Source organism: Carettochelys insculpta, chromosome 1 (genome assembly GCF_033958435.1).
Source record: "Carettochelys insculpta isolate YL-2023 chromosome 1, ASM3395843v1, whole genome shotgun sequence".
NCBI lineage: Eukaryota > Metazoa > Chordata > Testudines > Carettochelyidae > Carettochelys > Carettochelys insculpta.
The window spans coordinates 289,761,214-289,774,857 of NC_134137.1; the positions used below are offsets into that span (position 1 = coordinate 289,761,214).

The 13,644-nt window shown below is 38.1% G+C and overlaps 1 protein-coding gene across 9 annotated transcripts in view; it reads left to right on the forward strand.

Moving 5' to 3' along the window:
* Positions 1-13,644, forward strand: part of ANKS1B (ankyrin repeat and sterile alpha motif domain containing 1B) — a 908,578-nt gene that overhangs the window by 855,102 nt on the left and 39,832 nt on the right. For 6 of the 9 annotated variants that reach the window (XM_075011325.1, XM_075011335.1, XM_075011344.1 and 3 more), the window contains one exon: positions 2,015-2,090. In XM_075011325.1, the coding sequence (XP_074867426.1) occupies positions 2,015-2,090 (76 nt within the window). The remainder of the gene's footprint in view (positions 1-2,014; positions 2,091-13,644) is intronic. The other 3 variants (XM_075011319.1, XM_075011354.1, XM_075011389.1) reach the window with 1 other exon arrangement.

The following is a 13,644-nucleotide window of genomic DNA, read 5'->3' on the forward strand; positions in this document are numbered from 1 at the left end:
AAATCCCTTTTATCCCTGCTGATCGGGGAAACGGGTAGAAAACCTAAGAGACATACTTCCCAAAGGCAATGAAATGCTTTTCTTGAACACGCTTTTCAGGTGATGTGAGAAGCACTTCATCCTACAACCATTTTGTAAACCTATAATATAATTGCCTACACATATGGGACAGCTTGAATAGATGGGTGAAACTTCCATGTGCATACCAACCAAGGAGATGTTTGTTAACCTAGGTTGTAGCACTATGATGTTTAAACACAGTAATAACTTGGCTCAGTTCTCTAGTGTGAACAAAGCCACAATCCTGTACATGTGTGTGGAGGGTCCTGGAGGATCCTGCAAAGAGTTACATGTGACACTGATTGTAATGGAAGTCAACAAGGCTACTCACCTGCACAGAAGTTCAGCATGGCTGTATCTACACTTGCATTCCTCTTTCAAAAGAGATATGCAAATAAGGGAAATTGAAAATGCAAATGAGGTGTCAGTTTGCGTGTCTGGCACCTTATTTGCATATTCTTATTTCAAAATAGCTTCTTTTGAAAGAAGAAACCAGTGTAGACACTGCTTTTTCAAAAGTAAACCCCATCTTCGAAAGAATTCTTCTTCTCCTTTTTAATGGGAAGAAGGATTCTTTCAAAGATGGGGTTTACTTTCGAAAGAGCAGTGTCTCCACTGGTTTCTTCTTTCGAAAGAAGCTATTTCGAAATAAGAATATGCAAATGCGGTGTCATATACAAATCGGCACCTCATTTGCATTTTGATTTCCCTCATTTGCATACCTCTTTCGAAAGAGGATTGCAAGTATAGACACAGCCCATGTGTTTGACTTTTTCTAGGGTTGGGAGTCTGTTATTCGTCCTACAATACAGAATTTCATGACATCTGAAGGAGCAGTTAACAAGTTAATGAATTCATTTTAATATTTTAGTTATTTTTCAGCCTGAAATAAAAAGGCATTGAAGGGGAAGTAATAATAAATAGATGGGCCATGGGGAATCAAACTTGATTTAACTGTCTTTTTTTAAAATCACACTGTAAGGACTAAAAATAGCTATTTTTTCATTGAATAGCACAAAAGAAAAAGTTAGAGAAGTCTGAAAGTAAAATCACATTTTCTCTGACAGAGGTTTGGCAGTCATGCTTAGTACTTCCCTCAACATATCATCTGGTCCTATGTCCTTACAGAATCAGACCTTCAGTGCAACCCCCATTCAATTTCACAGATGCATTGAAAAAACTAAAATAATTTAAGTATTTTAAAAAGGCTAAAAATATATTACATGCACTTCAAAATAAAATTTAGTCTCCAAATTATTTTGGTAGGTTTTACAGGCTGAAAACTTTTGTTGTTGTTGTTGGTTTTTTTGTTTTTTTTTATATGAACATGACCAGAGTTTCCATCAGCTTGGATTATATTAAATAGGTTGGGAGTGGGGAGAGAAGGCTGCTAATTGCAGGTATGAAAAGTGGGACCCAACATAAAAAGTTTGCTCACCCCTAAGTTTTTAAAGAGGCTCTCTGAATTTAGGCCTAGAAACAATATATTTTAACTATCTATGCATATCCATTGGCTCACATCAGCTGCACATAACTTATCTTTACTGTCTTCTGCAACCCTATAATTACATACAGCGCTGTGATTTTTTGCAGATGGCTGCTTTAAAAGAAGTGGTAAATGCTTCAGTTTGCAATCAGATGCAATTTCTTAAGATGGCAGTCTGTAGAGCTTTCACTTTAATTTGAGGAACTACTTGCTGTTACCACTTACATGTTCTCTCTCTAAATTCATTTATTGATGTAATGGTAAATGTTCCTGTTTCAAACAAACTATATAGTAACAACCTCCATTTGAAATATTAGTATTTCAATAACATATAATAAAACCCCCAAATCATATAATGTTTAGACTACCTACTACTATTATGGTCTCCACAGCTTTTTAGCAGCCTTTTGTAGATTTATCTTTGTTCTGGATTTTAACTACAGAAAATTGAATGTATTTTTATTTTAGTATTTAGGTTCTATGCTGGTAAAAGAGCTTAGAGGTACAGAATCAACACAGGATGCCTGTGCAAAGATGAGGGTAAGTCAATACACGTATATTTTTATGTTGAATAATTGATATGGTAGATGCTGTTTAGAGAAGTAAAGTTGCCACTTGATAATACCACATTATCCATTTATTTCCCACCATCCTTGAAATTACATTGGTATTCAACATAAAGTCCATTCTGCCCTGGATCTTGATTTTAAGTAATGGATATTTTATGTCAATTTTAATTATCACAATGATGCTAAGAGATTTGTACATATCTATTCACATTATGTACCATGGTTGTTGCGACTTCTTTGAAAATAAGTAGTTTTCATACATTTGAGCATGCACATTAGAGAGTATAAATCTTTTTTATTTCATTAATGTTATGGTTCATGCATGGTAATATAAATATAATTCACTAAATGGAAATTTATGTATAAAAATACACTAGTAAATAATTTATTAACATATTATAAAGTCATTTCCTAATACAGAGCACAGTGCTACAATCACTTAAAAGTATGATTAACTGTACTATTTTTAACAGTCCCATTCTGTTAATGAAACTACTCATGTATTTATGTTTTTGCAAGATCAAGCCATCAGGCCTATGGAGCTATATTCGTTTCTACTCTTAGACAGAAAAAATGGCAAATATTTGGAAACTACGTAGAGACATAGTAACAGAGAGTAAGCCGTGCTAGTCTATACACTATCAAAACAAAAAGCAGTCAAGTAGCACTTTAAAGACTAGCAAAATAGTTTATTAGGTGAGCTTGCGAAAGCTCACCTGATAAACTATTTTGCTAGTCTTTAAAGTGCTACTTGACTCTTTTTTCTTTTTTTACTTAGAGACAGTTTTTGTGTTGACCTGTTGCCTCATTCTAGCTACTTAAAGAAATGATTAAGAAGCCAGCTCTGGATCCAGCAGGCATAATCCTATTAGAAACACAAAATACAGGCAGCCTAGCTGTACAGTATCTAATTGTAACATACTTTATTACATGTAGCGTACAAGCGACTGAATTCTCATATACATAGTAGTCCGAAGAGTAATCTGTGCACATGACAAACTATAAGCATCATCTGTTCATTGGTTTCTGAAACTTACAGGCATCATGCGTGATGTCTCTTGAGTGCTAGGTTTAGCATTTATATCTGCTGTGGAGCTAAAAATGTGTAAAGCTCATGCAGTCAGACAATCATTTCCTTATTGGTTCCATATCTACAGTACACAGGTTTTCACACAAGCCATTCGAGCTACGGGCTGACAGTAATTTATGCTTTAGAAATAGCCTGAAGATCTGTGTTTTTTCTGCAGATTTTATAGTAATAATTTTTACGTGCATTAGAAACTCGTCCTCTTGGTGGAAACTCACCCTTTTTTGAAGGATCCACAATCTAATTTAGGTTTTCAGCACCTCACATTCAGATTAACTTTATTTTTCAGAAATATGCATATACAGACCTGAGGACAGAATTTGGCATCCCAGTAACATATGACATCCTCAATAAATACATTATATTTCATTCAACCCAGAACAACATCAAAATCGTTATAAATATGCTATGGCAAATGTATGTATGTTTAAAATGTGCTATCACTCTGATTCAGATTTAAATGACATTCCTTGAAGATCAATCTTATGAAAATCAGTTTAATATGAATTTTAGATTTTTCCCTGACAGTAACATAATGATGTAGAAAAACAAAAAGCAGTCATGTCACACTTTAAAGACTAACAAAATAATTTATTAGGTGATGAGCTTTCGTGGGATAGACCCACTTCTTCAGATCTACAGCCTTACCAGAAAAGACTCAATATATAAAGCACAAAGGTCCAAAAATTGTTTTTGAGGCTAACAAATCAGAAAAATTGCACACACACAAAAAAAAATACACAAGTTCAAAAAAGACCCATCAAGAGGAAAAGTGTGATAGGGTAGATATACACAGAATAAAATATTCTACATAGAATATTTCGAAATAACTATCCTAGAGTCTACACAATGCAACCACTATTTTGAAATATTTTTGTAATAATGATTTGGCTGATTTCAAAATTGTAAAATTCATTCTATGAGGAATAGCATGTATTTCAAAATAGGGGCTGTTTAGTCAGAGAATAGAGCCTATTTCAAATAAGCCTTAGGGCATCTAATGGCTCTATTTCAAAATAAAAAGCAGTCAAGTAACACTTTAAAGACTAGCAAAATAGTTTATTAGGTGAGCTTTCATGGGACAGACCCACTTCTTCAGATCATAGCCAGACCAAACTCAATATTTAAGGCACAGTGAACCAAAAACAGTAAGCAAGGAGGACAAATCAGAAAAAGATAATCAAGGTGAGCAAATCAGAGAGTGGAGGGGTGGGGGGAAGGTCAAGAATTAGATTGAGCCAAGTATGCAGACGAGCCCCTATAGTGACTCAGAAAGTTCCCATCACGATTTAAACCATGTGTTAATGTGCCGAATTTAAATATAAAAGCCAGCTTGGCTGTTTCCCTTTCCAGAACGGTGCGATAATTCTTCTTCAGTAACACACATACCTTTAGGTCATTGACAGAATGCCCCATTCCATTATGTTGACTAACTGGTTTGTGGATCTGGAGTGTTTTGATGTCTGTTTTGTGCCCATTGACCCTTTGTCTAAGGGAGTTAGAAGTCTGTTGGACAGACTTCTAACCAGTTAGTCTACATTTTAATGGAATGGGGCATTCTGTCAATGACCTAAAGGTATGTGTGTTACTGAAGAAGAATTATCGCACCGTTCTGGAAAGAGAAACATCTGAGCTGGCTTTTATATTCAAATTCAGCACATTAACACATGGTTTAAATCGTGATGGGAACTTTCTGAGTCACTATAGGGGCTCGTCTGCATACTTGGCTCAATCTAATTCTTGACTTTCCCCCCACCTCTCCACTCTCTGATTTGCTCACCTTGATTATCTTTTTCTGATTTGTCCTCCTTGCTTACTGTTTTTGGTTCTCTGTGCCTTAAAATATTGAGTCTGTTCTGGTCTGGCTATGATCTGAAGAAGTGGGTCTGTCCCACAAAAGCTCACCTAATAAATTATTTTGCTAGTCTTTAAAGTGCTACTTGACTGCTTTTTGTTTTGATAGTGTATAGACTAGCATGGCTTCCTCTCTGTTACTATTTCAAAATAGGCGCTGTGTGTGTAGCTAAGGACTATTTCAAAATACACTTTTTGTGTAGCTCAAAAGGGGAAGGGGTAGCTCAGTGGTTTGAGCACTGGCCTGATAAACCTAGGGCTGTGAGCTCAATCCTTGAGGCAGGCATTGAGGTAACTGGGGTAAATTAATTAATTTTTAAAAAAAAATCTTTCAGGGATAGTGATCGGTCCTCCTATGGGTGGAAGGGACTGGATTCAATGACCTCTGAAGGTCTCTTCCAGCTCTATGAGATAGGTATAGGTAGCAGTGTTATTTCAAAATAAGCTATTTCAGAATAGCTCTTCTAGAATAGCGTAGGCTGAAATAAGGCTGCTGTGTAGACCTTAGTCTTTCTTAATCCTTAATAGAATCAAGAAAATTAGGAATGGACATAAGCTGCTTAATATGTGAGCTGTTTTAGTCCTTGCCCAAGATGGATTATCCCTTCCAGTAAATTTTTTAGTTGTTTGTGTTTCTAGATTTCAACCTGAGGATCACAGCCATCAGGTCTATGGGAATTGCAATCACTCTCTTGGAGATACACATGTCTCCTAGAACTGGAAGGGACCTCAGGAGGTCATCTAGTCCAGCCCCCTGCCCTTTTGGCAGGACCAAGCACTATCCCTGATATATATTTGCCCCGATCCTTAAATGGCCTCCTCAAACACTGAGCTCACAACCCCAGGTTTAGCCAGCTAATGCTCAAACCACTAAGCTATCAGTTATGTAGTGAATTGGAATTGCAGTATTGAAAAGAACCGTTGTTTTAATAAGGTCCCGTTTTCTGATTGTCCATTTTGCTTTTTTGAGTTTTACATCCTAGTATGTCATGTGATCATTTTGTTTGGAAATGAAAACTATTTAGAGTTGCTTGGAAGTGATTTCAACATGGGATTCCCACTGAAATTTTGGATTCCTTGCTTCTAAGAGCTTATCACTGCTCTTGATTCATCCAGAATTGTGGATATTTGGCAAAAACTACATCCAGGAGAAAGGTTACTTTTTTTCTCCCAGACACATAATTTGATTGGATTAGGATTTATTTTTTATGCCTGCCTGTTCAGTTTCAGATGACTTCTCTTATAACAGCTCTCCCTCCTTCTGCAAACCACAGAGCACTCTCCATATCTATTGCCTTTCTGCACCTGCTGTAAGGTGACCTTTGGTATTCCAAGATTAATTTTTTCTGGCCTGACACAACATGCTTTTATTAATTATATTGAGAAATACTTCCAAGAATTTAAGGACCTGCATCCCTCTCAGCATGAACTGGGAGATAGTAAAAGCTGTACTTTCAGATCAGATTATTGCCTTTGCTTCAAATCTCTGTAGGAACACGAAGGCAGAATGGAATGTCTTCACCTTTGGAAAAAAAAATCTCCCATCTGGAGCTAGGCAGATTCCTGTTTCTACTCTAAGCTCACAGTCGTGTCCACACAACTGCTTTCCTTGAATATTGACTATGCCTAGAGACCACTATGTTATACCTTCTACTAGTCCTATGAGCACATACATAAGGGGACTGTTTCACTGCAATTAATTAAAAAACCTTAAAGTTGCACCACCAAATCATTCAGATTCTAAACAATCACATCTCCAGTGGTATTTGAGAATTTGTATGCAAGGATAGATTCCTTAGATACCAATGCCTCTGTAGACAATAGGAAGACTTTTCTAGGTACGGAGCTATAAGGAGTCAAGGTTCTAAGGTCCTGATTCAGCAAAGAATGTGCTTAACTGCTGAGTTGCAATTTAAATACGAGAGCTGGCAGTATTACACAGTTCAGTCCTTCCATCTTCAATGAACACGATAAGCAGAATGGTAGCTGCCTTTCTCAGACAATGTGCCTTATAAGAAATGCAGAAATGGAATAAACAGGGGCAGCTTGTCAAGGCCCAAATCTTTTCCTCCTCCCCATATAAAGAGGAGAAGTCAGATGGAGATTGTGGCCTCTTTGGTTCAGTCATTCCTTCCCCCAAACAAAAGTGAGATAAGAAGATTGTTCACTCTCCCTTCCATGTGCCATGCAGTGGAGCTGACAGTGCTTGCAGAGGGAGAGAGGAGAATGGTGCATGCTGATAACTACTCTGTAAGCACCCCTGCCGCTCACCTCCCCATAAAAACCCATGGAATTTCAACAATGTCATTGTCTAAAATGTGGGGTCTGTAATTTCATGTCCTTCAATGTATGAGAGCTCGGTTTGCATTTCAGAGGGCTTAGATAAACAAAATTGATAAAAAATTATACGTAACAATTTGAGGCAAAAGGACAGAATTTGCCAGATTCCTGTAAAAGGTATCTATCTCATGTTGATTAAATTGGCTTGTGAAAAATACGATCTCATTCTGAGACTAAATGTGTTTTGTTCAGGCTGAAACAAAAACTATGAGTATGAAGAATGAGCAGGAAAATTGCTAGCAGCACATCAAGCACAATGAATAATACCTGTCATCATCACATCAAATGGTATATTTCTGCGTAGTTTGTCAGGCATGAGCTAGAGAGTTTTTTCATTCTTGATTTTTTTAAAAACTTTATGAATCAGAAATAAATGGTGACTGTTGCTCACATTTTGAGATGGGCTTGATACAGCTTTTATTGCTGAAGATGAGAAAGCTAGAAAAGCTTAAAAGGTAGGCGGAGACATTGGCAGTTGCACACATGCTGAGTCCTGGGAAGATTCTGGGTGAGGCTATTCAGAATTTTACGAATGCTACAATGGTTAGCCAAACCCAGTCTTGTTATGAATGTTTAAGAAAGTTAACCATAATAGATTTTTCTTGATATAATTTGATTAAAATAGTAAAGATATTCATACCAAGATGAGGTAGAAACTTACAGAGACATGCAAGCTGTTGTCTAGTATAATTCATTAGTGTTGTGTTGGGGTATGCAAGAGTGCTTATGGGCTCAAAAGAGGATCTGGCACCAAAATTAAGACATAATTTCTCAAGTGGTTTATAAAAGAATGAATTCTGAATGCCAGCATAGGTGGTCACTTTTAGTTAATATGTCACATGAAAGATTCACATTGCATTGTCATCATGATTCTGAATGTGAAGGCATTTGACAGGGTGGAGAGGTATTAGTTTGCTAATTCCAAAAGACATAGTTTCTTTCAATAAAGTGCATATATTTTAGATAAATCCAACAGATTTGACTTTATGTACTAATGTTGATCCTGAAACTGGATCCACATGGGCTCAAGGAATCTGCCTGTGAAAGGCTTGTTGCAAGATTGAGGGATGGTTTCGCACCATTTGAGATGTCAATAGATCCAAGGCATGGATGCTTCCAAGTGTCATCTTTTTTTATTATGACTTTGGGCCTTTTTGCCAGGACAGTTAGAGGAAATATCTTATTCAAAGAGATTACATTATTATAGCCAATAAGTATGTAGGTGATTTTGTAAAAACCCATGGAATCACAAAAAAGTTGGAAAATTTGCTTGACCATAGTAAGTACTGTCGAAAGTGCCTTGCTACAACACCAATTGGAGGAAAATAAATGACTGTTACTATTTTTCTCTCACACACAAACAGCATTGTCCAGTTAGATTACTCAAAATGTCAGTAAGGATATGTAATCTGCCCAAAAATTGTAAATAAGGCACTTGTGGGTAAAATGCAGGATTCCTGTTCTGAAACACTAAGCTTTGGGAGAGGTGGAAGTTGGAACAAATTTCTGCTAACAGTGTAGAGTCATGTTCAGATTTTTTTTAGAAAATGGTACTGACTCTGCAGTTTAATTATATATTTGGTAATCTCCACCTATAATCTTCAGATAGCTATCAAAAGCAAACACAGCCCATAATTAGCAGATTCATTTGGGAAAATAGAAAGACTGGATTAAACTTTAAGATTTTACAAACTCCTAAACTTGTACTCCCAATTTATATATTTATTATGTTGCTAATGGTTAGGAATAATTGAGTAATCTCTTTAAATAGTATAAGCAACATCTAATTTAGTTAGTTATAGAGGAAAAATATAGAAATTAATACGATTTTATATTGGCCACTATAACTTGATAACCAATCATAAACAAAATAAAATGAATAAATTGTATATTTCTATTACATTTGCACTCAAAGGTCCCCTCAGGATTGAGACTCTCGTCTCCTACTTGCTGCACAAACAAATTCAGAAACCTGCTTACTCCCTTGAAGAGTTTACATTGTAAGAACAGTGAACTGAAGGGAGGTGCTACCAAATACACATTTTAATTACAAATAAAATAACATACAGCAAACCCCATCTGCCTCTCAAGCAATCATTAATAAGAAGATTTTTAGGGATATAAAGGCAGGGTGGGTGCCAAATGAAATAGATGTGAACTGAGTTCATTTTCTAAGATTACACTTACTGGGAATGTCGATGGCTGCTACACAAGTTTAGGTATGCCAATTGCGTACCTAAAATCAATTTTGCAGGCGTCAACATTGGTTCCTGTGTTCACAGCAGAATGTCGATGGGAGCGCTCCTCCTGCTGACATTCCTTAATCCTTGTGGCTTGCAGGGTGTTCCAGGTTCAACGTTGATCCCGGAAAGCACGGTTTCGTTAAGCGTCTGATCTTCCACAGCTAGTGTAGACCTAGCCTCAGGCTACAGCTACACTTATTGTAGCAGATCAACTTCTCTGGGCTGACCTTCCACGGCAGTGTTTTGCACATGCATCTCAGAACTCCTCATGAGCCACCAGGATTAAGGAAAGTTGCCAGGAGGAGCCCTACCATCAACCTTCTGTTGTGAAGATAGGCACAAAAGTTGACAGCTGCAAAGTCGATCTTTGGTACGCAATTGGCATACCAAAAATTACATAGCAGATGTCAACCTTCAAAGTAAGTGTAGACATAGCCTAAGTAAGAAAACTGCTGACACAGCAGGCATTTACCTACGTCATTGTCTAAATCACTTCTTCCTGTCTTGATTTATTGGTTGGGAACGGGATTTATAGAAAAGTAGAAATCTGGTTTCTGATTCCTAGAAGATTTTGAGGCCTCAGTACCACATTACACAGTACACAGGAAGCATCAGATCCACTGACATGGCCCTTTTTCCAGGATTTGTGCCTTAGACATAACAAAGCAGAAATTACATCTAGAGAATTTATAAGTTGTTAACAGCTTGAATGCTGTATCAAACCCTTTATAGGCTGTTTACCATGTGACTTTCCTTACATGTCCTCTCAAAAATATGTTCTACCTTAATGGAGTTTAGTTATCCAATTAAATCACTTCAATCTTTAAAGGTAACATGGAAGAAAGAACTGGGAATTCAACTCCACAGTGGCCACTGGGAAATATTTCAAATGCGTCAAGACAATCACAAATTAAAATAATGTTTAAAATTATTCAGAGTATATTAGATACCAACACACATTAAACTATGCAAGTTAAATAACTAACAGATGCTGGTAATATGATAGCAAAGGGGATTTTCTGATGCATTTTCTCTCATGATATCTAGAGTTAGTGAATATTAAGTAGCAAGCATGTAACATTGAAAACATACGGGATTCTAAAATACCACACAAGTGTGAAAAATATGGTAGATTATTGTGGTATTTCAGCAGATGTCTCTAGATCTTTTCAAAGGTTATGGAAACTATTATTATAACAACTGCTAAATAATTAATGTGATTTAACAGTAAATAATTTTATCGTTATGCATAATTTGTTTCCATTTGTGCACACACTATTGTATGTCCTATAGACGTATAAAAGAAGCAGAGTCACTGCTCGAAAAAGATGAACAGATGAATGTTGATGAACATTCAAGGGGTCATGGTACTAAATGACCATGTTGTGGTGGTACAATTATTGATGATGCAACATTGTTTGAGCATATCTCAGTGTAGATCCCAGCATAGGTGCATCAGTGCTGCCTGTGCATAACACTGGATTCTTTTAAAGAACAACAGTGATTTGGGCCACACTTGTGTCATTCCTCATGCACAAAGGGTGAAACAGCCATTGCCATCCATGAGTCCCTGCTTACCACTCATGGGAGTAAGATAAAACCCAGTGAGTGCCTGATCCACTATTACTCAAAATAAATTGGTGAAAAAAAATTATCTTCCCTCTTCGTCTTTTCATGTCCTTGAATTGGGCATTCTTAGGGATGTGGGTGGGTGGGTGTGTAAGTACAATGAGAAAGAAGAGATGCACGCTCCCTGTACAGCAGGACAAGATTGCCAGTCACTGAGTGGTTGCTAAGCTGTCAAGGTTCAAATCTTGCCCATCCTGAATTCCCTCATCAATGGGCACAGCCTTTGCTCGGGGAGAGTTCAATATGCAGGTTGTGCTTAACTCGTTGACATCTATTCAAGCAATCTATGAGTCACATAAGTTTCAGAGGAAATGAAAACTTGAATTGGCATTGAAAGAGCCAATATCCATCAATGCTTCCCCGGCAGAAACGATATCCTAGAATCAGTCAGCAGAAGGGTGGCATCACAGGGGACACTATCAAATCTGCATGGAGAACCTCGTCACTGGCAATCTCAACACATAAGCTGACGTCAGTGCCCCGACACAGAAGGGTGATGCCAAGAGAAGAAGCCACATAGTGCATTAATATAGCTTCAGACGCCCATCCCACGAGGACGATATAAAACCTCATTCTGTGGACTAAGCCTCTAGGTCCTCCACATAGATGGCAACAGCACAGGGAAGAGGTTTCCCAGTACAAATGTTAACATCCATACCAGTGTTGACAAGATTTTTTGGTATTTTGAGCTTGAGAAAACCACTTAGGATTGAGCTGGGTAAGGAACTCTGGCAAAACCCAGCCACTCTTTGTCCTACTTCTAAAACAGTATGAACAGTTTTACAACAACCCAAATCCAGGGTCCTTGGTAGTGTCCACTGTCCAAGAGAAATCCAGGTCTTCAGAGGACATAGACCTTAGGACATAGACCAAAGAGAATTAGACCACTGGGGAGTGCTGAGCATACTTCTGTACCTCGCTAAAGATAAGCGTGACAAAATACCAGGCCCTGGTCACAAAACACAACTCTCTCCTCTGGGAGAGGCTCGCTTCCTTCTTAATGGAGATCTGCAGGAGAACAGGCAGGAACTGAACAGATCATAAAAGAGGTCTACTGGTAGCTAAAATAGTACTGACAGTGGCTTTGGAATGTATCTGGGACAGCTACAATGTCCAAGGCCACAGCAATCAAGATGACAGTCCTCTTGGTTATTAACGTTTAGAGTGCCGAGCAAGGTAGTAGCTGCTGCTGTGGCCCTGCCCTTTAAATGCTGGTGGTAACAGAATTTTTGAGGGGATAGAGCATCTACTTCTGTCTTTACATGGATGACTGTACGGCAAGTCCTAGTAGGAAGAAGCAATGAGCTTAGATATGTTACCGCTCTAGGTCTCCAACTGAAATATGAAAAATCATCTCTTATCTCACTGCAGATGATAGAGCTGATAGGAGCAATGATCGACTCCAGAGTGCAGAGTGTATACCGGCCAAAAACAGGTTTCTGTCACTGCACTCACTGCTGCTTGAGATAAAACCAAACCCCACTATATGGCGCACACTTGCTGTGAAGATTAGACCATATGTTGGATTGTACATGTGGGACACTGCTCACCAGACTTCACTTGCCATCTCTACAATTCTGACTCAGATCCATTTAGTCTTGAATGAAAATTTATACCTGGCTCATTCCCAGGGTGATGTCTGAATTCCATCTGAACCAACCAATCAATCAGTCTCTCTTCTTCCTGAAACCTCACTCCTTCATCAAGAGAGACATTAAATGTGCTGGACTTGTAAAGAGCTTTACATTACTGTATTCACAAACCCAAACCATTCAGGCTGTTTCTGGTTATTTCTGGCCATACATGACCATTCCAATGGCCAGTCCCATCACATAAAGAATATCTAAGTGGTATCTCTCTAGGTTGGCAGTTGCCTGGGCACTTCCCTCACAGCTTGCATCCCTTGACCTAACATGATGTCCTACTCTTGCTTTGGAAATGTGTCAGTTTCCAATGTCTGCAAGCATAACCCACTAACATTTATCTCACACTGTGCTTCAGACTGGGTGGCCAAAGCAAATGACAGGTTCGGGAGAGCAGTACTGCAATCTCTGTTTGACAAATGCAACTGATATTACTCTTCCCACTAGTCAGAAGGAGCACTGCTTGCCAGTCGCCAATCATGGGATTTACACTGATATCCTGAAAGAAGAAAGACTAATTCTTTACCCAATTCTAACTGATTCTGTGAGATGTTGTCAGTTTGGATCCTACAATCTGCCCTTCATCCTCACTTTCAGAATCCTCAGTGAATACAAGCTTCAAACTGCAAGAGAACTGAAGCCACTCCACTCTTTATGCCTTCCTGATGGCGCATGAGGATGCACAGGGCACTGTGTGGTTTCTCCTCTCAGCATAACCCTGACAAACACTGGT